This window comes from Aotus nancymaae, unplaced genomic scaffold, assembly GCF_030222135.1.
Source record: "Aotus nancymaae isolate 86718 unplaced genomic scaffold, 86718_ANA_hifiasm-v0.15.2.pri h1tg000058l, whole genome shotgun sequence".
Classification (NCBI taxonomy): domain Eukaryota; kingdom Metazoa; phylum Chordata; class Mammalia; order Primates; family Aotidae; genus Aotus; species Aotus nancymaae.
Window position 1 is genome coordinate 24,234,287 of NW_026988472.1, and position 25,908 is coordinate 24,260,194.

Here is a 25,908-nt window from a genome sequence, read left to right on the forward strand (position 1 = left end):
AGGCTCCTAGGAATCCACCTCTGGCGCCTTCTAGAAAACGGCTCACTCCTGCTCCCTAAGAAAAGGAAAGCCACGTGACTGGGCCAAGAGGGAGACCCGGCGACCTGAAGCCAGCGAGGCTGGTGGCCGGCGAGGGCCGGGCGAGGAGCCGGGCTGCTTCAAGATACTGCCGCGCGCTGCGAGTCGGGGGCGCGGGCGGGCACTGGGTTCCGCCCGCGGGCCAGGGGCGGGGTAGGGGCGGGGTAGGGGCGGGACCGGCGCGAGCCTCCAGCACTGAGAGCTGGAACCGAAGCCTCCGGGTGAGGGCCCTCCGCCCATCCCCGTTCGGCACCGCCTCCCTCAGCCCGGGGCGGGGCAGGGGCGGAGCAAGCCCGGCCGAGCGGGGCGGAGCGGGCGCGGGCGCTGGCAGAGTGCTGTGCGGGGCCGGCGGCGAAGGTCCGGGGTGGACTCGACGTCGCTACGGCTGCCGACGACCCCCACCAGGCCGGCCGCCTCTGCAGACCCACCTTGGCCTCGCGGCAGGGGGCGCGGAGAAACCCGAGGGAGCGAGTCGTCGCGCGTGGCGGCTCAGCAGCTTCCCCCTCTGGAGGTCGGGCTCCCGGCTCCCCGGACCCGCCTGGCGTCCTCGCCTGCGGCGGGGCGGGCGGCAGCGGCGCCCAGGAATGGCTTCGGCGGGCAGCGGCATGGAGGAGGTGCGCGTGTCGGTGCTGACCCCGTTGAAGCTGGTTGGGCTGGTGTGCATCTTCCTGGCGCTGTGTCTGGACCTGGGGGCGGTGCTGAGCCCGGCCTGGGTCACCGCCGACCACCAGTACTACCTGTCCCTCTGGGAGTCCTGCCGGAAACCCGCCAGCTTGGACAGCTGGCACTGCGAGTCCACGCTCAGCAGCGGTGAGGACCCGGCGCGCCGCGACCCCTACCTCCTGCCCCGGACTGCCCCGAGCCCCACTGCCAGGACAGCCACCGCCAGTCCCCACCTCTCCGCGTCCCCTGCCCTCGCCCGTCCGACCCCGTCCAGGCCCTTCTCGGATCCTGGGGCTCCAGCCACCTCCCTGGCGTCCACCCCCTTCCATCCCCATCCCTGGTCGCCAAACCTAAAGCGACAGCCCACGCCCTCTCCCTCCCCCGTGGCCATTCCTCCTGTTCTGGAGTAACACGTACGCTATTTTGGGTATTTGTTATCATTTGAGGCGAGAGCCATGTGGCTGTGTAAAAAATGCGACGCTTTCCACACCCCCGTTAAAAAAGAAGCAGGCAAAAACTCCCCAACTCCACCGAGATGCTGCGGGGGTTCTCCGTTCGGTCTTCCCCACTCCTTTTTCCCTCCTTTCTCGAAGAATTTGCCTAGGTTTACCTCTTGCTGTTCACATTTCTGCCGGTTCCATTCCACCTTATCTGCGTTTTCACCAACGTATTTCGGTTTGCATTTTATTTCCTTACATTTTTGATGGATTTGAAGAGTTGGGAGAGAGACAGGCGGCTTATTTTCCTTTCCTTTTTTGGTGATGCCGCCGTTGATTGTGAGTTGCCTTTTTTTTTCTCTGCCACTCTAAGTAACTCTTCTCTCCTCCAGACCTTTCTGTTCTCCATGAGCTACTCATAGATACCTAGAAAGTTGTGCTTTATTCCGCCAGCGCTGAAAGCTGCCGGTGGATAAGAAGGGGGTGGGGAGTGGAGAATAAGGTAGCTAACTGAGTCTACCAGTCCCAGGGGTCTTTACTGCTTTACTCCCTCCCTGACCCTCCAGTTGCCCTCCCCAGCGCCCCAGTTATGCCCTTAGCGGAAATCTGTCAACCTATGATTTCTTGCTACAAACCCTTTCCTTTCTAAATTTGATTCTTCAGCTGCTGGTATCAGCGCAGAGAAAGGGGAATAAAGGGAGAAGACCTGCGGGCGATTTCTCTCTCTCTCTCACTCACTCATTCACATAGACACCTGAGAAACATTAAATTCCTTCCAGTTTCTTGTCTTTTCTGGGACTATTTATAAAGGCTTCCTGGAAACGTTTCAAGTTCTAACAAAGTTGAAATAGCACAAAAGCCACAAAAATCTGATTTTCCTTTGTCTTTGGTTTCCTGTTATGACACAGATTAATTCATTTGGTTAAGTTTCTTCTGTAAATTTAATTTTGTGTTAAAAAAAAAAGGCTTTTTCTTTGATATTACCTCAACATTCCCATTGAAGGGTTTCCTCTTTGTTGGTTAATTCACTGTGGAGGGAACTGGTTGGCAGCAGGAGGTCAACATTTAGGTCCTTTAATTCTTTCAGGGTTGGCTGTTTACAACTAAAGATAAAATAAATATGCAGAATTTCTTTCTTCCGTAACCAGGGGATCCAAATAAACTTTGGCGAAAATATCTCCTTTCCCCTCTTCAATAATAAAATTTATGTAGAAATGACAGCTTCTGCACGTCTCCTTAGCAACGTGAATGTTTTGCCCCTTTTTCTCTGTCTCCTGAAATAATAGCCCCCCTGATTGCATAAAGACTTTTCAGCTAGGTTAGAGAAACCAGTTTCAACTCACATTTGCTTTTCAGGCCAGTATCCTTTTTTCTTGGCCAGGAATGTAGGGAATGGGGAGAAGCCAGCTCCAGTTTGTAGAACAGCATACAGTGTTTGCTAATCTTTTCTTAATTGCCTCCATACCCATTTATCTCAGCTTTTTTTCCTCGCTAGTCAAGGAAATATGGAGACACAAGCTTAATGCAAATATAGCGGTAGTAGCACTCTGCAAAGTAAAAATCAAAGGCAGGCCCAGTTTGGGATTTTTCCCCATTTATTCTACCCCCTTGCTGAAACTGATAGCCCAGTGTGTATTTCTATTTGGGTTTCTGGAAATCAGCTTTCATCTTATCTTGCCTAAAAAAAAAAAAATAGTTTTCAGTCCAGATAAAGTAGAATTCATAAGCAAGTGAGTAAAAAGTAGAGATGGTTTTGTAAGAGGTTTTCTGGAACAAGTTCTTGACTTTCTGTATATAATTGCATTTCATTTTTGCTCCCTACGGTGATGGTGGGGTGCAGGGTGGGGGTGGAGGAAAGGAAGCAAAATATGGAAAATTGCTCTGTGTCCCCACTTGGCAGAATCTGCTTTCTTATGTTATGTGAACTTGAAACTTCTCTCCACCAGTGTTTTTTGAAAGAAAGGGGAATGACTGAATCAAAACCAGCATTGCTTGTGTGTTCCAAAGGGCAAGCAGCTTTTTTCAGTCTGTGTGCTGTGTGGAGTAGCAGAAAACAGGGAGGGAAATGTCTTCTCTGAAGATTTTCAGAGATCCACTTCGTCTCTCAAAATAAATTACCTTGGGAGGAACCACCAAGGACAATTTTACTGAAGGCCCTTCACCAGGATCTTTAAGGCTTAATTAAAAACGTTTGTCTTAATTAGAATTAAAACTGCTGTGAAGAGGCAGGCCTGTATTTACTGAAGGAACATTTCAGGAATGTTTCTACTCACAATAGTATGCCCTACTTAGACCCAGTTTCTACTGAAACTTTCCCCTAAGCCATTATTTTTAAACTTGCATTTTAATTTTGGTACCAGATGTGCATCGTTTGCTGTTTATGACCTGTTTTATGATTTTAAGCAAAAGTAGAACCATGCCTCTTGTGTCCTGGTGTATTGAAGGTTACGTCAGCTCTTCTAGTAGGAACCAGTAATCGGTTGTCAGCCGTAATGCTTTTCTCTAGTGTCCCAATTCAATGTATGGAGGACAGTTTAGGCACTCATCTTAAGTTCTAAGTGTTCCGAAAAGACATATGAAAAAGCAGCTAATTGACTGTCATTAATGGTGGAAAGAGAAAAAAAAATAAAGTATGCTTATTAGGAAGTTTAGAATATGTAGTACTCACATGGCTGCCGGCCACAGAATTCCTTTCTAAAGATAGTTTTCCCCAGAACTGTTTTGGGGAAACTTCTAATAAACCTTAATTATTACACAACTTATAGTAATATTTTAGACTTCTGCTTAGTCACATTTAGTTTGCTAACTTTATTTCTAGGATATAGTTACTAGGGTTTCACAGCCATAGCAATTACAAGAATCTTTAGTGTAAATAGGTTTGGCAGAAGTGTATACAGAATGCTGATGCCCTAAATTCCACATTAGATGTGCTGTATAACCTCTGAGGAGACTTTACATTTCTTCTTTAAAATGTGTAAATATATAACTATTTCATATAAAGCAGATTGCTTTTTGATGTCTGTGTAATTTGTTGACTGAGCAAAAAGCAAGGACATACAGATGGCCAAATGAACACTTTCACTAACAGTTATTCAGGGATATAACAAATACATTTTTCCGTTTTCTTCATCCACAAAATACTTGATCAAATAGTATCTTTTTCAAGGGATATTGTTAACATCATTCACATACTATCCTAAAAATAACTGCATTTGTAACATGAGTCACTGGTAGTTTTGAAATGGCAGTATACCGTATGCTAATAACAGGTGGATATTGTTATTTCGAATTGACAAGAAATTCTTTTTAGAGTCCATTATATGTAGGTCTTTTGTAAAATTTAATATAAAAACCTACTTTAAAAGGAATTTATAAGAAAGCCTGTCTTAGGTGTTAAAGATAAATGGAAACTGCCTAACCACCTGCAAATCTTAGCAAATCTGAGATATAGTGATTCTGAGTTCAAACATGTTTCATCTGTTCACATTTTGCATTTATTCCTTAATTCGAAAACAGTTTCTTTAGGAAACCTTACAACGTGATTTGCTCCAGGGAACGTTCAGCTTGTTGCTTGAAATGTGTTGATATTGATGCATTTTTACAAATAGCTCAGCAAGCCTGGAAGTCACTACTGTTAATACCATCTTCTGGCTTCCTTGAAAAGAACGTAAGAAGAAAAGTTTTGTTTAACCTACATAGTATAGACGAGTGGACAGTTAAGGGTATCAGATAGCACCAAAACTTTCTCAACTGTGATAAGCCAGAGAAAACCAACTCTAACTTATTTCAAGATCTTCCTGATGACTTTCTTTTAATGTCTTTTAGATTTTCAAGTTCCTTAGATTTGCTTTTACAAAGGACATTTTAATTTGTGAACAGATATAATTTCTCTTTTGCTCACATTCATAGAAGAATTGTAATCCCCAGGGAGCCACTTAGATCAGTCTTGGCAGCTAAGGGATTTGATGGGTGTGGGAAAAGCCTGGCCTTTAATAAAACATTTCAAAACAAAACAAAAACAAAAGCATATCTCAAGAAATAGATTTTACCTGCTGTCAGGAATACAGTTCAAGAAATTTCCTGCAAGTTTCTGTTTAATAGTAAGACTACTTACAGAGACCATAGATATAGTCAGTGCTACTAGATATGTTAGTGAAAGGAATATAGATGCTTCAAAATAAGTCTCTGGAATACCTAACCTAAATATCATAGCAGGGAGCTCTCTGAACCTCTTCTGGTTCCAAGGGCTACCCCCAAATAACTAACTGAATAAATAGACAAATACTACAACAGACTTCCGTGTGAACTATGCTAAATTATAATTCTGTGTCAGACCAGAGTAGTATTTTGGAAAATACATGAGACATTGGATTCGAACTGACTTGAACTTGGCCACTTACCAATCATGTGACCTCATACAACTTAATATCCTCAAATGGTTTATCATAAAGATTAAATATATGAAAGTACCTGTTTGTTACTGTTATGTTTCTTCTTGGTTATATATTCAGAAAAACCCAGTGATATTTTTTCAATAATTGAAAAATTTCCCCCTTAAGTAGTAAAATCTCTGCATTGCATAATGCATTGCATAATGAAGTACTTTGCTAATTTCAAATTTAAATTTTGACATGCATTACCTAGCATTTAACAATGCTCTTGGTAAATCATGATCACAAAACTATTATCCTTTTATTCAGTACTATTACAGGCCAGACACCTCAGTTATTCCCAATGTCACAATAAACTTGCAAGGTAGCTAAAGTTATCCCTATATATTATTGAGGAAACTTTGGATTTTTGTAAGATTACCAAGGTCTCAATTAATGGGTGGTAAAGAGATTCTTACCAAGAGTGTTGCAGTTGCTAATGCTGGGAAACTAACCACAACAAAAGTTAGTTGTGTAAAATAACCACTTTATTATACTTATGAATTCTGTGGGTCAGGAATTCAGATAGGACACAATGAGGATGGATGGCTGGAACCCTTGCTGAAGATAACTTGAATGGCTAGGAATGAGAACATCTGGAACTGTAAGATCAGTTTCCAAATGATTTCACTCATGGGTTTGGCACCTTGATGGGGAAAGCTGTGAGATAACTGGGCAAAGCTGTGAAGTTCCCTGAAATGCCTACAGGTGGCCTTTCTAGCATTATGGTCTCAGGACAGTTGTAATTCTTACAAATTGAGTGGTTCCCGCAGGGCAAGAGTGCTAAGAGAGCCACACTCTCTTTCAGCTAGGCTGAGAAATCACACATCTTTTCTACCACATTCAGTTGGTTACAGAGGAGCCATATGGCCAGCTTGGATTTGAGGGAAGGAGAATTGAATGCTACTTTTTGATGTAGCAGTGGCAAGGTCACATTGTAGAAAAGTACGTGGGATAGGAGTTGCTGTTGGGCCATGTTTGGAGCATACGGTCTGACACCAAGTCTAACTGCAAATCTGCACTCTATTACCTTTGAAGAACAACAACAATAACAAATAGCGAACAACTTTGTCTTTGCTTTGTAGTTTCCATACGTAAGAACTTTGAATCGATTTTATTAATAAAGTCTGACTGGGACAAAAACTTCCCTTAGCCAGCATGTGGCTTTAATGACTGGTTACTTGTACTTAGATATGAGATGAAATGAACTCAAGAACCTAACTTTTCCACAAATAGAGAGAGATATATAAAACCTTCCATTATCTTTGGTTTCATCTCAGACAACCAAGGCTCAAACTGATTATGAATCTGGACTGTAATATGCTACTTCATGTTGTGTGATAAAATTTTACTCTTTCTTTAGAAAGTCGTGAATGCATCTGATGCAAGTTTTACAGTGCTGGAGGAGTGTTGGAGTTTGAGTTACTTTTTGTTTGTTTCCTTTTCCTGTGTTTTAATAACATACGTCTTCTCTTGACTACTGCCTATGTATTGAATCGCAGAGTTGCAACGTGTTTAAAATAGACAAGGTTTTTAACATAATCCAGTCTAATCACATTTATTACATGAATAAGAAAAATGAGGAAGGATGCAATGTTAAAGACTCAATAGAGAGGGTACATTTAACCATAGTATTTTTGAAGGGTTGGTTTCTAAAATGTTCTGTAATTGGAGATAACTGTCACTAGGTGTTTGAAGGATTGTTGAATGCTGTCATGTATGGAAGTTTGGATGAAGAGGTGAAGGACCATGTGAAATAGCTGCCCACTTTTTGTAAGATTATTATGTATGATTTGATTTCACGTGGAATTAAAGTCTGAAAACAAAATTATATATGTTGATAAGTACATTTTAGATGTTCATTACCATCAAATCTACATTTTTACCATGACTTGTCCTTAAAAATAAACACTTGTATTTTAAGTTTCTCCATGATGGGGTACTTTAAAACAATGGCTTAATTTTATTTATTTTTCTTTAACTTTTATTTTAGATTCAGGGTACTTGTGCAGGTTTTTTATATAGGTAAACTCACGTCACCGGGGTTTCTTGTACAGTTTATTTCATCACACAGGTATTAAGCCTAGTACCCAATAATTATTATTTTTCCTCCTCTCCCTCCTCCCACCCTCAACCCTCAAGTAGACCCCAGTGTCTGTTATTCCCTTCTTTGTGTTCATGAGTTCTCATCATTTAGCTCCCACTTACAAATGAGCATGCTGTATTAGGTTTTCTGTTCCTGCGTTAGTGTGCTAAGGATAATACGCTCCAACTCCTTCCATGTTCCTACAATATGCACAGCCTCATTTTTTTTTCTGGCTGCATAGTATTCCATGGTCTATATGTACCACATTTTCTTCATCCCATCTGTCATTGATGGGAATTTAAATTGATTCCAAGTCTGCTATTGTGAGTAGTGCTGCAAAGAATATTCTCCTCCATGTGTCTTTATGGTAGAACAATTTCTATTCATTTGGATATATATCCAGTAATGGGATTACTGGGTTGAATGGTGGTTCTTTTTTAGGTCTTTGAGGAATCACCACACTGCTTTCTATAATGGATAAACTAATGTACACTCCCACTAACTGTGTATAAGTGTCCCCTTTTCTCCAAAACCTTACCAGCATCTGTTATTTATTGACTTTTTATTAGTAGCCATTCTGACTGGTGTGAGATGGTATCTCATTGTGGTTTTGATTTGCATTTCTCTAATGCTATGATATTGACCTTTTTATTCATATGCTTGTTGGACACATATATGTCTTCTTTTGAAAAGTGTCTGTTCATGTTCTTTGCCCATTCTTAATGGGATTGTTTATTTTTCTCTTGTAAATTTGTTTAAGTTCCTTATAGATGCTGGCTATTAGACCTTTTGTCAGATGCATAGCTTGCAAATATTTTATCTCATTCTGTAGGTTGTGTACTCTGTTGATGGTTTCTTCTACTGTGCAGCAGCTCTTAACTTTAACTCATCCAATTTTTCAATTCTTGGTTTTGTTGCAATTGCTTTTGGTGTCTTTTTTATGAAATTTTTGCCCATTCCTATGTCCAGGATGATATTGCCTACCTTGTCCTCTGGGGTTGACAACGTAATTAATAGTTTGCAGTTTTGAGTTTTACATTTAAATTGGTAATCTACTTTCAGTTGATTTTGTATATGGTGTGAAAAAGGGGTCCAGTTTCAATCTTCTGTCTATGCCTAGCGATTATCCCAGCATCATTTGTTGAATAGGGAGACTTTTCTCCGTTGCTTGTGTTTGTCAACTTTGTCGAACATCACATGTTTCTAGGTGTACAGCCTTATTTCTGGGCTCTCTATTCTGTTCCATTGGTCCATATGCTTGTTTTGTAGTACTAGTACCATGCTGTTTTAGTTACTATAGCCCTGTTGTATAGTTTGAAGTCAGGTAATGTGATGCCACCAGGTTTGTTCTTTTTGTTTAGGATTGCCTTGTCTAGTCTGGCTTTTTTTGTTGTTGTTCCATATGAATTTTAAAATAGGTTTTCTAGTTCTGTGAGGAATGCCATTGGTAGTTTGATAGGAATAGCATTGAATCTGTAAATTCCTTTGGGCAGTATGGCCATGTTAATGCTATTGATTCTTCCTGTTCACGAGCATGGAATGTTTTTCCATTTGTTTGTGTCTTCTGTGCTTTCTTTGAGCAGTTTTATAATTATCCCTGTAGATCTTTCACCACCCTGGTTATCTGCATTCCTAGATATTTTATTCTTTTTGTGGCAATTGCAAATGGGAGTGCCTTCCTTATTTGGCTCTCAGCTTGGCTACCAACGGCTTAATTTTAAGTTGAAAAATAATTCCAAAAGTATGTGGAAGTCAGCCATGTAAGTTTCTTAAATTGATTAAATGAATATTAATTTTCATTCAACAATTTAATTGCATTCTGGCTTTATTAAAAATATGTATTATGAATTTATAAAAAAAGATTGAATGCTCTTTCAGCAGAATTTCAACTTCACACATTAAAGGCACTGACAGTTAAATTTTACTAATCTTTTCAAGCTATTGGTTCATCTCCGTTGAAAATTAGACAAGGACACCTTTTCTTAATATTTTTACTCCTAGCTTTATGTGTGATTTGGGGACACTCGTAGATAATCAATTTTCTATTCTAATCATGGATACCAAAGACTCATTTAAAAAATGTGCAACAAAACATTCATGGTCTTCCAAAGAACAAGGAAAAAATATCTGTATCACCTTTGTCTCTATCAGCTTATTGACTGCTGTGAGGTTTAAAATGATATTTTAATAAGCCATTTTTCAAGATATTACAAATATTTATACTTTCTGTTCAAAATGTATGCTTATTAGGCAAAAAGATGTTAAAAGATAGAAGTTGAGACCCCTGAATTACTTATTCTCTGTACATAAAAGGGGACAGCTGCAAAGGAACTCAAATTTTCATCAAAAATTTTATTGCTGTCACGTTTAAAGTCCCTAAACCAAATATTCACCAAAATTCTGGTCATAATGCTCTGTGAATGAAGCCTGGAATCTATTCTTAGCTCCTCTGGGTAACTTAAAGGGAGGAACATTTGAATGCTTCCCTCCATTTTCCCATCTTCTCACATGTACCCAATGAGTTAGCTTCATTGAAACATATTAATTGATTTTCTACCAGGGTCAGCCAGTCAGTCTGTGTTCAACGCATTGTGGAAGGTAGTGAGAATAACACAATAAGTGAAACAAATGGTGTCTTTTAAACAAATTATTAATGATTAAATAAATGTATGAAGTGCTGTGAAGGAGGAAACAAAAGTTCTACTTCTGCAGCGGGGCATAAGAAGAAGCTGGTGGGAATACTAGCTTTGCCAATTTTATTCCTCCATATTTACTAAAGGGGTTTTAATACTGATTGTGGGTGGCTGTCTGGCTTTCTTCATTCTACTCTTTGATTATTCTTAGCTCTCCTAAACCCATCATAGTAATTTTAGTTACTTAAAGGAAGTTCACCCACTCCTAATCCTGGAGTAGTAGATTTTCTTTCTGCTTTTCAAAATAATGAAGTTTTCCACGTGGTAACTTATTTAGGTTTTTTTCAAAGAGAGACAATGTTCAAAATACCAAAGTAATCACAACTTTATAGAAATACCATGATTAGAAATTATTATTGAAAAATACCAGTACCTGTTCGGGAACACTAGTTACCATCAAATGCTAATGAAAGCTTTCGAAGATGGTGCATGGTAAGAAAGAGCAGTAACTAGAAGTGATAGCGTCTTTCTTTTTGTCCAATTACTGGAACTTGCTTTAACAGCAAGGCTCTTTGCTAAATACTATATTCAAATGGTTTTATTTGAGGAAAAAACACCATATATTATTGTGTTTATATTATTAATTACATTTCCACTGAATTGTCTAAGATAGAATTCTGTGAAGCAGTTAAAATGTTCCTTTATTTGTTAAAAAAAAAAAAGTATGCGTATTTTTTTTAACATCAACATAAACCAACTGCAAGATCTTGAATGAAATTGTCGTATGTTAAAAACTAGTAACCCGTCTGGCATTTTGTACACTGGGACTTTCCAAAATTTGGCAAAATCAACATGCATTTTGGTCATTAGGGTTATCGCATCATCTATTTGGATGTTTACCTGGGGTCATTTACCTCTGTAGTTTAAAATCAGGTTAGCACCATACTTTGGAGGCAATCTTTATCTGTGAATGGGCCTAAAGGGTACTACTGGAAATCGAATTGTTGCCAACCTGATTACTACTATGGATATCTAACATAGTTGCTTTTACAGACATCTAGTTTGCTTTGTGCATCACTGCCCACATACTGTTTATGTTGTTTTTCATTTTATAAAATACAAATAGTTACTTGCCTTAAGTATTTCTTTGCAAATGAATAATGATAGTTTCGATATCAGTTGTTTTACTAAAAGAAGTGGTCATTTTAATTATTGAAATTAGAATCAGAATTCATTTGGCTGCCTTTCTCTGTGTCTGCATCACAGAGTGGTAGAAAAATTAATGCAGTATCGACGGATTTAGGTCAGAATGCAACTTAGCCAATAAACCAAGATTTAAACTGCCTCAATAACGGTTTCAGTTTTCCACTTCATTAGCCACATGCAGACTAACTTTTAAAAGTTAAGTAGATCATTTGATACCTTTAGAAGTAGTTAGGCTAAGTTTATGGTTCTATACAAAATAGAATTCCGTTCTTTGTATATGAAGATACAGCCTTTGTATCCAAACTCAGAAATATGTAGCATTAATATTAAGATAAATTCTTTAGTTACATTTAGTGAATATAATTAAATGCCGTAATTTCAGACAAAGTGAGCTAGTTGGGGAAAAGTTATAGTCATTGGTGAATAGATGGATAATTTAGGTAATGTGAGTTTGAAATATTCTTCTGTATCTGAGCTTTGTTTTTTTCCTTTAATACTAAACCATCCCACTATTTCCAGTTCCTGATGATAGATAGAATGGGACTGGTGATACTAAGTTAACTAAGTTCTCGACAATATAATTTAAATGTTTTGTTGTAAATATGTCCTACAAATGAATGCAAGTATTTAGAAAAGCTGAATGTTTGCTGGGAATAAGTGAAAATAATCTAGTTTGTTTGGGTGAATTAGGGAGAATTTGTATATTACTTATAAGTCAAGATGAGAGGTAAAAATCACTGTTCTGTCTAGTGAATTATTTTATTGCAGTTATAGATATCATTTTGGTTAATGTAATTTCCTTTTGGAGAAGTTCAAAGATAAAAATACAAGTACCAGTCTGACAAATGTGAACATGATTATAAAAGTTGTTAAAAATCAGTGTTTTAATTTGTGATGAGAATTATAGAAAAGTGAGAATCATCCATAAAAACAACAGAATACATTGAGGGAAATATCCACCTAAACTATAGGACTTCTGTTTACAAGGTTAATAACTTGTTTTTTCATTTATTTTTAATTATATTTAATTTTCTAAAGGAAATAGCCATTATGTGCTCAGGGATTTACATAGAGTAGAATGAATCTCAGCATATAAACAATAGCTACAGAGGTAAATTAGCTGGTGTTTGACAAGTTATAGGTTTCTAAATGAGGTAGGTTGAGGCAGAAAGCTTTTGGAACTGGTTTTGTGATTGCCCTTGGCTCAAAAATATGGAAAACGTATCCTTGTTAAGATTTTGCCTTTTCTGAAAATTGGAAGTGACTTTTCATCATGGATTCCCTAAGGAAATGATAGTTCTCCGATTGGACAGTTAGAATGTGGTCCGTAGAATTTTCATAATGCAGTGGTGATTTCAGACCAGTCTTATATGTTACACTGCTAAAGTAAGTCAGCACAATTCTGCAGAATACTAAAGCATTTATAGACATTGGAAACTCTGATGCCAGCTAATAAAAATACCTTGAAAGAGGACTTGAAATCAGTTCCTGAGTTGCATCTTAATGTTGAACTTGATGTTGTACTATAGTGACTGCCTAATTTTTATCCTGTAACTGCAAAGGGAATATAACATTATGTGTATATATTTTCATGGAGGGTTTTTTTTTTTCTGTTATAGAAAATACTAATAGAGAAGCATACACTTATCTTGAGCCTCCACTTCTTCAGGTGCAGTTTGAATGCCCCCAGTGTGTCACTGTGTCAATTTTGCCAAAATTCTCTTGAGAAAACCTGACACGTAACATGGCAGCCTGATTTCAGATTTGGTTTTCAGATTCAAAACACGCCTCCCAGCCCATTCGACCCCTCACCAATTTATCAACCAAGGATATATGTCATTTCCTCAAAACGGATGATCACCTGTTCTCTGTGGTCTTAGAAACCACACTCAGATTTCCAATCAGCTGGCCTGACATTGAACAATAGCCAGTTTTAATTGTGCAGAGCACTGCAATTTGTAAAACAGGGCCATGGTCATTGATGTTCTGCAGGACTGGTTTATGTTTACTGTTCCACTATAGTATTAGTATATTATTTCTAGAAAGGTAGAAAACTAATGCAGAGTAATAAATCTTTACAGACTCTTAACACCTCATCTGACTAAATACTGTGAGGGCTATAATTGGAGAACTAAGATTGATATAGAAATTTACTGATTGTGAAAACTTAAAATGCATGATGTTTTTAAAGAAATGGTGCTGGAAACAGAGAACTTTATGAAATTTTAATTTGTTTTGCCAACACTGTAGGTTAGCATGTACTTGTGGCATACAAATCTTTTAGTGGACAAATCAGGGTAGAACAAGTTTTCTGGTCACTTGTAATATTACTATAAAATTGTCCAAGTCTTATAATATGTATACTTGCCAAATCTAGTTTTGGACTTCGGATGCTAAGTAATTATCTAACTGTGTCAATATAAAGCCCTGCTTATTATTTTAATGGTCATTAGCAGGTGTCTGTAAAATATTTTTCACTGTTTTTTACTCCCCATATCCTAGTCTTGTTCAGTAAGAGAGAGGGAAATGGTAACTGGCTGATCTACATGGTCTCTGATTTTAGTTCACCTCTTAGGCTGGCGCTATTATTTGGACAATGGATTCTAGTTTTTTTTGTGTGTGTTTTATTTATTTATTTATTTATTTATTTATTTATTTTTTGAAAGAAAGAAAAAGAATAAAGAAGAGGAGGAAAAAGGAAGAGAAAGAGAGAGAGAGAGTGGGAGTATTGCTTTCTTGCCCAGGCTAGAATGCAGTTTAGTAATGGGTATTGAAAACCTCTTTCATACCAATAATTATACTTGATGTAAACAGGAAGGAATAAGGGAAGAAAATAACAAACGAGCAGCCAACCAATATTTCATTTAAACCTATGAAATGCTATGCGATTACTGAGGAGTGATTTACTTCTAATTATGTAGTCACTTATGGAATAGGTGTGAGGTGGTAATGTATGTTTTATGTATTTGAAGTGGAGAGTTCTATAAATGTTTATTAAGTTTACTTGTTCCGGGTCTGAGTTCAAGTCCTGGATGTCCTTGTTAATTTTCTGTCTCGTTGATCTATAAAATCGTTAGCTCTTCTTGTTACATTGATCCTTTTGCCATTATGTAATGTCCTTCTTTGCCTCTTTTGCTCTTTGTTAAAGTCTACTTTATCAGAGGTGAGAATTGCATCTCCTGCTTTTTATTTGTTTATTTTTACTCTCTGATTGGTTGATAAATCTTCCTCCTTCTCTTTGTTTTGAGTCTTTGTGTATCGTTGCATGTGAGATGGGTCTGGATGCAGCATAGCAATGGGTTTTGGCTTTTTATCCAATTAGAATATATATAACTTTAATACTGGCATTTGATGCTAGCTGGCTGTTTTGCCCTTTAGTTAGTGTAAATTTTTCGTTGTGTTAATGTTCTTTTCTTTTTGATATATTTTTGGAAAGGCTGATATTGGTTGTTCCTTTATATGTATAGTGCTTCTTTCAGAAGCTCTTGTAAAGCAGGCCTGGTGGTGGTGAAGTCTCTAAGTACTTGTTTGTTCGCAAAGGATTTAATTTTTCTTTCGATTATAAAGCTTAGTTTGGCTGGATAGGAAATTCTGGGTTGAAAGTTCTTTTCTTTAAGGATGTTAAATATTGGTCCCCACTCTTTTCTGGCTTGTAGGGTTTCTGCTGAGAGATCTGCTGTAAGTCTGATAGGTTTCCCTTTATAGGTAACCTGACCTTTCTCTCTGGCTGCCCTTAGTATTTTCTCCTTCATTTCAACCCTAATAAATCTGGCAATTATGTGCCTTGGGGTTGGTCTTCTTGAAGAATATCTTTGTGGTGTTCTCTGTATTACCTGGAGTTGAATATTATCCTGCCTTGCCAGGTTCGGAAAATTTTCCTGAATGATATCCTGAAGAGTATTTTCCAACTTGGATTCATTCTCTTCATCACATTCAGGTACACCTATCAAACGTAAATTAGGTCTTTTCACATAGTCCCATATTTCCTGGAGACTTTGCTCATTCCTTTTCATCCTTTTTTCTCCAATCTTGTCTTCTCGTTTCATTTCACTGAGCTGGTTCTCGACTTCTGATGTCCTTTCTTCTACTTGATCAATTCGACTGTTTAAACTTGTGCATGCTTCGCAAAGTTCTCGTGTTGTGTTTTTCAGCTCCATCAATTCACTTATATTCCTCTCTAAATTGTCCATTCTCGTTAACATTTCATCAAACCTTTTTTCAAGGTTCTTAGTTTCTTTGCATTGGGTTAGAACAAGTTCTTTTAATTCACAGAAGTTTCTTATCACCCACGTTTTGAAGCCTGCTTCTGTTATTGGAACACACTCATAATCTATTAAGCCTTGTTCCATTACTGATGAGGAATTGTGATCCCCTGTAGAGGGAGAGGCATTCTGATTTTGAGTATTCTCTGCCTTTTTACGCTGATTTCTTCCCTTCATTATATATTTATCCATCTGTTGTCTTTGTAATTACCGACTTTCTAACTAGGTCTCTGAGCAGACGTCCAACTTGTTGATTCCCAGCGCCGAAATCTGAGCAATCCACTGCGCCAGCCAAAACCGCGGTGTTAAGATTGATGGTGCTTTTCTGCCCGGGAATCTCCGGACTCTGCACCAAGAACTGGCGCGCTAAGGCACCAGCAAAACCGCTGCACCAGCCACAAGAGTCGCCCTGGCGACACATGGGGCTCCTCTGCTGGGAATCTCCTGGTCCGTGAGCAACAAATATTCGTCTGAAAGTGTGGCGTCCTCTCGTTCTCTGTGCTTTCACTGGGAGCTAGGAGCCCGAGCTGCTAGTGATCAGCCATCTTGGATCTCTCTCTCGGATTCTAGTTGTTTACTGAAAGAGATATGATGCCACAGACCCTGTTTGCAGCTCCAGAATACCCCACACTGAACCTTGAAATGCACCTCGGACCTCCTTAACTAATGATAGCCATATTGAACCACTTTTTCAGCTTCCTGATTGAGGTTAAACTGATCAGCAATTTAAAGTTTTGGTTCTGGGCAACTGGCCTGAGTGAATCATTCCAAATGGATATAATGACAACAATTCTAAAACTTGGCACCATTCACCAGGGATATAGTCTCAATAATCCAGTCTAAGCCCCAGGTTTTGGCCAGAACAGTGGCAGTCATGGCCCATTTCTAGTTTCTTTTGGAGAATAAAATGTCTTTTCTGTTTAAGCAGACCTATCTCTGGTTGTGGACCAAAGGAAAGGTATCAGTATCACAGCAGTGGTAATGCTGATGATTCTCCCTGTGGACTTTACATCTAGGGTAACTTTATCATTAGCCACAACTTCAGTGCTGAAAATAAATGTAGAACGTTTAGAAGAAAATCCAGAACTGATGATGTTTATTTACTTTTTGGAAGTAGATAAACTGTAAGAGGTTCTTTTTCTGATTAGGTTCTAGTCCCTTTTACTAATTTTTATTCTGCTGGTGCTTTCTACTATAGCATTTTACTGGTTTTCCAAATGAAATGAAGAATTGCTATATTGAGGAAATGTAACAATATGCAATTTAGGATTTTTTTGGAATTTTCCGTTGCTATATTGGATAAGCATCACTTTGTACTCCTGTATTATTCATTTATTAAATTGACTTCATTCTGTGTTTTGTAGTTTAAGAGGTCTTTACCTAGAAAAAAGTTCAACATTTGAAATGCTGTATAAAGTATAGAGGTTAGCAAACGGCAGCTCAGCCATAGGGTCCAAACCAACCCACCACCTGTATTGCTAGATTAAGTTTTATTGGAGCCAGGTGTGGTGGCTCATGTCTGTAATCCCAGCACTTTGGAAGGCCAAGGAGGGTAGATCACTTGAAGTCAAGACTTTGAGACCAGCCTGACCAACATGGTGAAATCCGGTCTCTATTAAAAATACAAAAATTAGCTGGGCATGGTGGCACATGCCTGTAATCCCTGCTACTCAGGAGGCTGAGGCATGAGAATCACTTGAATCCAGAAGATGGAGGTTGCAGTGAGCCAAGATTACGCCACTGCACTCTCTCCTGGGTGACAGAGTGAGACTCTGTCTCAAAAATAATAAGTTTTATTGGGGTACAGCCAGCTTGTTTACATATTATCTATGGCTCCTTTCATACTACTGGGCAGAGTCAAGTGGGTACAAAAGAGACCATAACTTATAAATCCAAAAGTATTTATCTTCTGGCCATTTGTAGGGAAAGTTTGCTTAACATTTTCTACCTTAGTCTATTTTTACAAAATGTAAAACAATGTGTATTTTAGCTATTTTTTTAGGATATTTAAAATCAAGAAAAGTGATCAAATTAATTCCTGTTTGACTTGTGGCTGAAAGTGAAGAGTCAAATGTGTGGCATTTTTTCACGTTGAGCTGTGTGAAAGAGCTTATCAGGAAAAAGCAATCTGTTGCACTTTCATTTTAAGATATTTTATATGGGTAGATATTTAGTAACATTTTGATTTAAGTGAAGTCAATACTTTAAAGTCTTTACTTATATAAAATAATTTAAGGGCGGTTGCTAACAGTGATGATCATTCTATAAAAGTAATAGACCAATTAGAACATATTCAGCATAGGCTTTTAAATCAAACTCTCCAGGAATTGGATGGATGGATGGTTGGTTGGATGGATTTTATTCTTTTCATTGTACACTTTTATATAATTATACTTTAATTTTTTTTAATTCAGAAATTTCAATTTACACACCTGTTTTCAGAAGGAATTCCATCATGCCAAAGTGCAGTAAAATTGTGCACTTGTATCAACTTTTCCCAAGAAATTTAGAGACTTCAAATGTAAGGACTATTTTTTTCTGGCTTTTTAATTCAAAGCTACTTGCTGTTATGGAATAAACAAGCCTAGTATGGCTATCCTTTTAACTTCTAGTTAAAAGCTAGCTATACTTTTGTTTGAAGTTGTATGACTTTCTTACAAATAGCTGGCATTAGAAAGATGCTCTCCACTTTGTTGTGATTCATCTTTATATTTAAAGAAATGTGGATTTGTTCTATTTTCCCCTTGTTTGTTTGTTTCCTGATTGCAGCACAAGTTCTAGTTGAGAGCTTGAGAAGCATCCACAGTTGCGTAGGAGGAGAGGATGTGGAAGAGGATGCTTGGGGCTGGAATATACAAATATAAATAAAGGAAAATTTTAGGGTATTGTCAGTTCTTCTGCTCATCCTTGATCCCACCATAGCAAAGAGTGCATTTTGGATACTTTGTGGAGGGATAATTTCAGCGGGAAGCATCAAAACATCATGACTTCTGGACTTAGGATAAAATCCATTGCAATTTAACTATAGATCAAAATCTATTTGCATTTTCTGCACATACATTAAACTCAGGGCCAGAAGAAGCAGTTTGGCGCTTTTAAACAACTGCTGCTCTCCACAGTATCATTTTACATGATGCTTCCCAACCTGTATAGTACTTTCATAGATTTGCTTTGTCTCTTCTGAGAGAATATTTTACCATTCTTATGAATGTAAAATGGGCCAGTTTTTCATCATACTATGTCTACATTTTTGTTTTATAAGAAATGACAAGTATATTTCGATAAGTTTTACGTGTTGCTGAGAGTGTGAGAAACTCTCTGGAAGTGTCTTTGAACAGAACCCTGCACATAGTAGGTTGTATGCTTACTGTTTCTGTGTGTGAATGAAGGGACTGAGCAGCCATTCAGAGTCCATTCTAGCTCCCTGGGCATACTTAATTTCAGAAACCATACCTGTGATGGTAAATACAGCAGTGAAATTAGAATCAAATAAAAAAGAAGAGGAAAAAACAAACAATATCCCTGATGCTAATTTGATGGGGAGCTGTTTTAGAGGGAGTGGAGGAGAGGCAAATAAAAACTTCAGAGATGTTTATATGGTTAAGGAAGGCTTTCCAAGAAATAGCAATAAAAAAAGAATATAGTACTGTCGTATGCAACAACATGGATGAATATGAGAAACTTAAAATCCAGACACAAAATAGTTTATACCATTTGTATAAAGTTTAAGAATAGGGAAAACTCAAATCTGTGGTGACAGATGTCCTCAGTAACCCAGATAGGTGGGTGATCCTTGACTAGGAAGGGGTGCAAGAAAAGTCTGGGTGATAGAAATGTCCTGTATTTTAGTCTGAATGGTGTATAAATATCTATAAAAATTCATCAACTTCTCTGCTTTCTATGCTTAAGATTTGTGAACTTTATACCTCAATAAAAATTTAAATCATAATAATATTGAAAATGGGTCATGGAGGGGACACTGATTTAACATGAATGCGTAACAGTCCTTGGAAGAAACTCCTGGCAAACCCCTGGTCTAAAAACTCTGCTGAGCTTAGCATAGGAGACTTTTCTGAATAAGGACATTTCCTATTAATTTTTGTTGTACAACATTTCAAACTCCAAAGGATGCTTAGCATGCAGTAAAATCACATCTGTTGAGCCATTGCAAGGTGAAGGCTGCTGAACATAGTTCTGTTGATTCTTTAAGGACTTACTACTCAAAAACAATTTCTTTTTTCTTTCCAGATTGGCAGATTGCTACACTGGCTTTACTCCTGGGCGGCGCTGCCATCATTCTCATTGCATTCCTGGTGGGTTTGATTTCTATCTGCGTGGGATCTCGAAGGCGTTTCTATAGACCTGTTGCGGTCATGCTTTTTGCAGCAGGTAAATGGATGAATTACTTTCAAATGAGTATTAACGTTTCATGAACCTTTCTACCATCCTCCTTTCTTATGCAGAAGTGGTATGTGTTGGCTGTATTACATAAAAATTGAGAGGTACTTACTATATTTTTAAGGTAACTTGACGAAAGGTTTATCAGATTATCAGTTTTCAGTGTGTTAGGCATTTCACAGAGCACAATGGAAACTTCTAAACCTCTAACTAAAGCATGAATAAACAATACTGCCTGACAGGGCTATTACCTTAGGAATTGCAGCAGGTGTATTTACTAACAATCTTTTTTTACACCCATTTTTTTCCCCTTTTTTACTGCTCCCCTGGTGATCTTAAGGCAGCATTATGTTTTTCTGATAAGGAACTGAAAAAAAATTCAAAATTTGTACCCTTAAAGATAAATATCTCTTTGAAAAAACACAGTTATCCTGAAAATGTGTTATGTATAACTCCACCCATCAGACAAGTCAATTATATGAAGTCAATTGTATGTTAATTAATTTATCGACTGTCATTTTATGAAGCACAGCTTGAATTAAAATATATGAAAAGACAGAGGACTATTTAGAAAAGGGGCTTGCTGACTAAAAGCCCAATGCATGATTCAATACATGATTTGCTATGAGTTTTAATTTTCATTTATAAAAATACCTTTGAATATATTGTTCTTTTTGAGTCAAACCGCAATATTCTGTGGTGCCTTCAATTTACCCTGTCAGTCATATCTGATTTGAAGACTGCAAAGTAAGCCTCTGTGACTGTCAATAATGAAGACACTGACAAAACCATCTAGGCTGTTGGATTTCTAAAAGCTGTTTCAAGATTGGAATAGATTAAATTTCTCAGGATTTAAAGGGTAGTTTGAGCTAAAAATACAAAACAGGAGTGTTCTGCTGCCCCCTACTGTTCGTGTTTATTTTCTTGTACGCATGAAGGCTGGTAAGAATTGGGGGTATCATAAAAACGAAGGTCCAAAGGGCTGAAGGAATCCAGAAGTACATCTAATTCAAATCTTCAGGTGACTTGCTCAAGATCACATAGTAGCTACTGGCAGACCTGGGCCTGGGAGGCTTCTGGATCTTAAACCAGTGGTTCATTAACCACTGGACTCCCTTACTTATTCATGCAACTATTTCTTGGGTGCCTATTACAGGCTAAACATAGTATTAGACACCTATAAAACTGGGCACAGTTTCCCCACAGATACTCACTAATAGAGTAGAAAGCACAATTTCAAAAAATGTTTTGAAATCTTAGTCCCAGTTACTTGGGATGTTGAGGTGGGAGAATCGCTTGAGTCTGGGAGCTTGAGGATACAGTGAGCCAATGGCACCCCATTGCATTCCAGCCTGGGCAACAGAGTAAGACTCTGTCTCAAGAAAGAAAAAGAACAAATACTTTTTTTTCTGCTGAGACATGTGCAGTACATAAAATCAAAACAGACATATTACTACCACTTGGAAACATCTCTACCCAAGACTTCACACTTACTTGATTTAGTACCTTGTGCTATGCCTGGTACTCATACACACTCAATAAATGGTTTTTGAATGAATAATGTGAAAGTGACTAAGGCTTGTAGCTTCTAATCTGGTGGGGTAAAACAGGCATGTAAACAAATAAGTAACTGTAATTCAGGTTTTTTTTTTAACGCCATTTCTCTTTTGGGGTCTTAGGAAGCAGCTGGCTTCAGATGACTACAAAGCTAAGACTAAAAGAGCTCAAAAAAGTAATAAATATCAAAATGATGTTTATTTCATGTATTTATGTTTGTACTTATTTAATAAATACATTGGGCCTCTACACTGTACAAGTATACAGTCTTGGTGTTAGAAAATATACTCTAAGGGTTTTTACTGAAAATTGATAATTAAGTCTCATAAAGATAGCCAAACAGATTTTCAAGATTTGGTCTTCTTCTTTTTTTTCTGAGGTCTTTTATTTAGGGTGGACTTATTACCTTCTTGAATAGTTGCTAGATGAGCTAAGAGCTAGCCGTTGCTGTAGCCCATCTAAAACATTGTCCTTTTTTTTACAACTCTCTTTCTCACCAGTCCTAGAAGTCTAGACTTCAGAATTCGATGTTTCTATAATAATAATGCTGATAAGAATGATTAATTAAGCACCTATCATGTGCCACAGTGCTAGACAGTTAACATATACTTTCTCTGATATAACAATCTTAAAGTTAGATATTTATTTTCCCCATATTATCAATGAAGAAACAGGTTTGGAAAAGTTAAATAATTTCCCATGGTTATTTTAACTAGTAGGTTGTACCACCAGGGTTTATATTCAGGATACCTATATGACTTGAAAGCCTGAATGAGGATTTCCCAGTTTATCTTTATTTCAATACATATCACATATTGGAAAAAACAGTGCAGAATCAGCCTTGATTTTGAATTCAGTTGCCAGCTGTGCACTGCAGTTGGCGTCCATCCTGTAACTCCAGTTACTCCATTTCTCGGGAGTAACACTTGAAGGAATTCAGTACCTTGAGATGTCATAAAGACCACAAACTGATTGGTGCAGCATGACTGAACCACAGCACATCATGAAAGCTATGCGCATTTCCAGTGCAGTTGACTACACCATATTTCTTTTTGTGTAACTGACAGTGGTAGGTAAAATACGACTTGATTCTGATAACTGGCATCCAGTTCTCACTAAAGACTTGGTGAAATTAGAGGGACTGCCTCTTTCCTGGTTCTCTTCTTTTATTGTCTGGTTTTCAACTATCCACAGGTCATTTGTATGTCCCATAAGAATGTAGGATGAGTGTTTCTTTTCTTCCCAAGGTCTTTAATACAAATTGCAGAAAATTCTTTTTTATAATTCGATTTTAAATACAGAATTCCCATTTATTATGTTATAGAGGAAACTTCCTTTCTGTTATATCTGCAGAAAGCCTCCTATAAATATTATTTATATAGAATGATTTTTTTTTTCAGGGTCCTACAGCTGATTTCCGTCTCAGAGCTATCTCTGATTAAAGGCTATGTTTTACAGCCTTCATCACCATCCTATAAGTCACAGTGAGATAGCTGGAGCCTTTTCAAGTCTAGATTTTGGTAGAAAAATCAGTGTCCACTTTAGATTGCAGGCTAAAAGGGAGTTCTTCTATTCACAATATTTAGATTCCATGTTAATTTCTTGCACTGTTATCAAATTATACTTTGACTAGAACAATTTATAGTATCAGTACCCAATAATTAATTTCATACTGCTACCATTAGTAGTTACAAATTACATTTTAAAAAGAAAAGAAATTGATATCTTCATATTAACCTTTCACTGGCAAATGCTTTTTATTGTCCAAATTATTGTTTCTTTTATGTATATTTTATATTTAGGGACTGACCTGCCTGGTAGGGCCTATCAACCTTTACCTTTAAATTATCTCCTAATTTTATACCTTCTTCTCCTACACCAACATTATTGCCTTAGTCCAGGCCACAACTTTTCCTTAAATGGAACGTCTCAGTCCCCAAATTTGGTCTTCTCCTACTTTGTTTTGTTTTTCTATGGCAATATCTGACTGTTTTAAGATGTTTATGTGACTTCCTTTTCCTTTCTTGAGAATCTAGTTTTTCATTTCTTTCTTTTAGTCTTTCTTTACATTCCCTGACTTTTCTTTCCCACTGATGACATCTTAGTCATCACTGCCCACAGATCCCCACACACTGAATGACCTTCTAGGGGCCTGTCCTTCTCTAGTCTCTTCCGCTTGTAGTCTTGGATATAACACATGAGGTCTCCTTGTGAAATAAACTTATGGTCTTGTCACTTGCCCCTTTGATTTCCTCAGAAGCAAACCCCGAGGCCAGAAATCAAGTGCATATGCTTTATTTGCAGGTAAAAGAAGAGATATGGCAAGGGGTGTGGAAAATGAGACAGGGCTGGGAAAGCAGCCATTAACAGGTTACATTATCAAGCCAGTTGACACTCAAAGCAGCTGGAGGTTAATCTTCTTGGGGAAACTTTGAAAACCGGTGTAGAACACGCACCTCGAGAATTAGCTCATTCAGAAGGCTATGGAGCGGGGGTATTAACGCACCAATTTGGAGAGTCATTGATTAAGGAATATTGGTTATGATCAAGGGAGAACAGTGTCAATTTTCTGGACCTGGCCTGCCCCATAGGCAACCGAAGTAGCTTTAGTGACCAGAGGAAACGCAGGCAAAGAAATGCAGGTGTTAGCAATTGGAAGTCAGACTAGCATGTACTGAAGTGGTGAGGAAAAAAAATACATGGATAGGACACCAGCCACATCTACAATTAGAATAATCTTTCAGATATCTCCCTAGAGAAACAAAAGTTTATTATTTTATGAAACACTGTGCTACTATAGTATGAACTAAACAACCCTGTGCATGCACCCTTCATTTTCCCCCTGTGAATTGCTTCTAGCTATACTCTCTTATACCTGTAGGCGCTATATGATCTGCTTCGTCTTCCTAGAGGTCTTTTCTTTCCTCTGCCTCTTCTGACCAACTTTCATCCATCTTTTAAGAACCAGTTCAAATGATGTCCCTCTGAAGCCCTCCTTTCTTTCTCTAAGCTGAATTGGTACTTGGCATAGTGTTCGAGCTCAGTAAATGTGTGTTGAACGTGTTATAAATAAACATGCCTCTACTATTGCTGTTGAACATGTTGATTTGTAATTACTTGTGTGCCTGTCTCTACTATCAGAGTATGAATCATCAAAGGGCGAGGGCCATGTCTTACCTATCTTATCCCCTTCACCTAGAACACAGTAGACACCCAATAAATGTTTGTCAAAATACTGAAATATACTCCTTAGAAGAAAAGTTTGAATATTTCAATATCAAGTGTTTTGAATATTTTAATATTGAAAACACTAAAAAATATCCCCTTAAAACTAGAATAAAACACAAGAATTAGTAGGTCTACATTCCCATCATGCCTCTGGTTCACATAATTTCATCGTTAGCAGTTTCATTGCCTGTTTATTTTCAAAAGAGTACAGGGGGCATAAAATGAACCCCAAATCCCTTCAGATTCTAAAATGTTCCATAACTGTGCCTATGTTATCTTTAAGGTACAGCATAGAGAATACCATATCCAATGCCTGTTTTGTTTCATTGATTGGTAGTAAAATAGAAATATAGTATGATGGCATTTTCTTGACTTCTGAACTCTTTTTGTTTTTTTTTCCTCCCTATACAGCATCAATGAAAGGCAAGGAGGCATTTTTACCTACACCTGTGAATTTTATTACATGGATAAAACTATTTACAAGTGCAGAATTATAATTTTCTCAGTTTTGCTACTACATGCATTTTTCTCTGTGATTCCAAAGGGAGTCAAATAATTCAGAGGCACGAAGCATTTTACAGTAATTTTTATTGGGCTCCAACACAATAAAAGTCTAAGAAAGCTGTTAGGAGAGTATGCCAGTTGAGCCTAATGGAGTTGTATTTCCATTTTTCCACTAGAGGGAAATTATGTCATTATATTATACCATGGAGGCCAAATATTTGCTAAATAAAACACGTTGAAATGAATATTAAAAGCAGCCTAGGTAAACACCTCGCTCCAGGGACTAGTCAGTTCACAAAAAAGGCAGTGTAGTCATTTTAAAGTAATTCAGATTAGTTTTTACTCCTCTGCTTAAACTCTTCTACCAGCTGCCTATCACACTTAGAATAAAATCTAGACCCCAACTATGGTTCACAGGCTGTCCTT

The 25,908-nt window shown here is 37.9% G+C and overlaps 1 protein-coding gene across 1 annotated transcript in view; it reads left to right on the forward strand.

Annotated features, from left to right (window-relative positions):
* Positions 1–407: 407 nt before the first annotated feature.
* Positions 408–25,908, forward strand: part of TMEM47 (transmembrane protein 47) — a 31,577-nt gene continuing 6,076 nt past the window's right edge. Inside the window, exons 1-2 of the mRNA XM_012438342.2 lie at positions 408–888; positions 20,044–20,184. Of these exons, the coding sequence (XP_012293765.1) occupies positions 663–888; positions 20,044–20,184 (367 nt within the window). The 5' untranslated portion in view covers positions 408–662. The remainder of the gene's footprint in view (positions 889–20,043; positions 20,185–25,908) is intronic.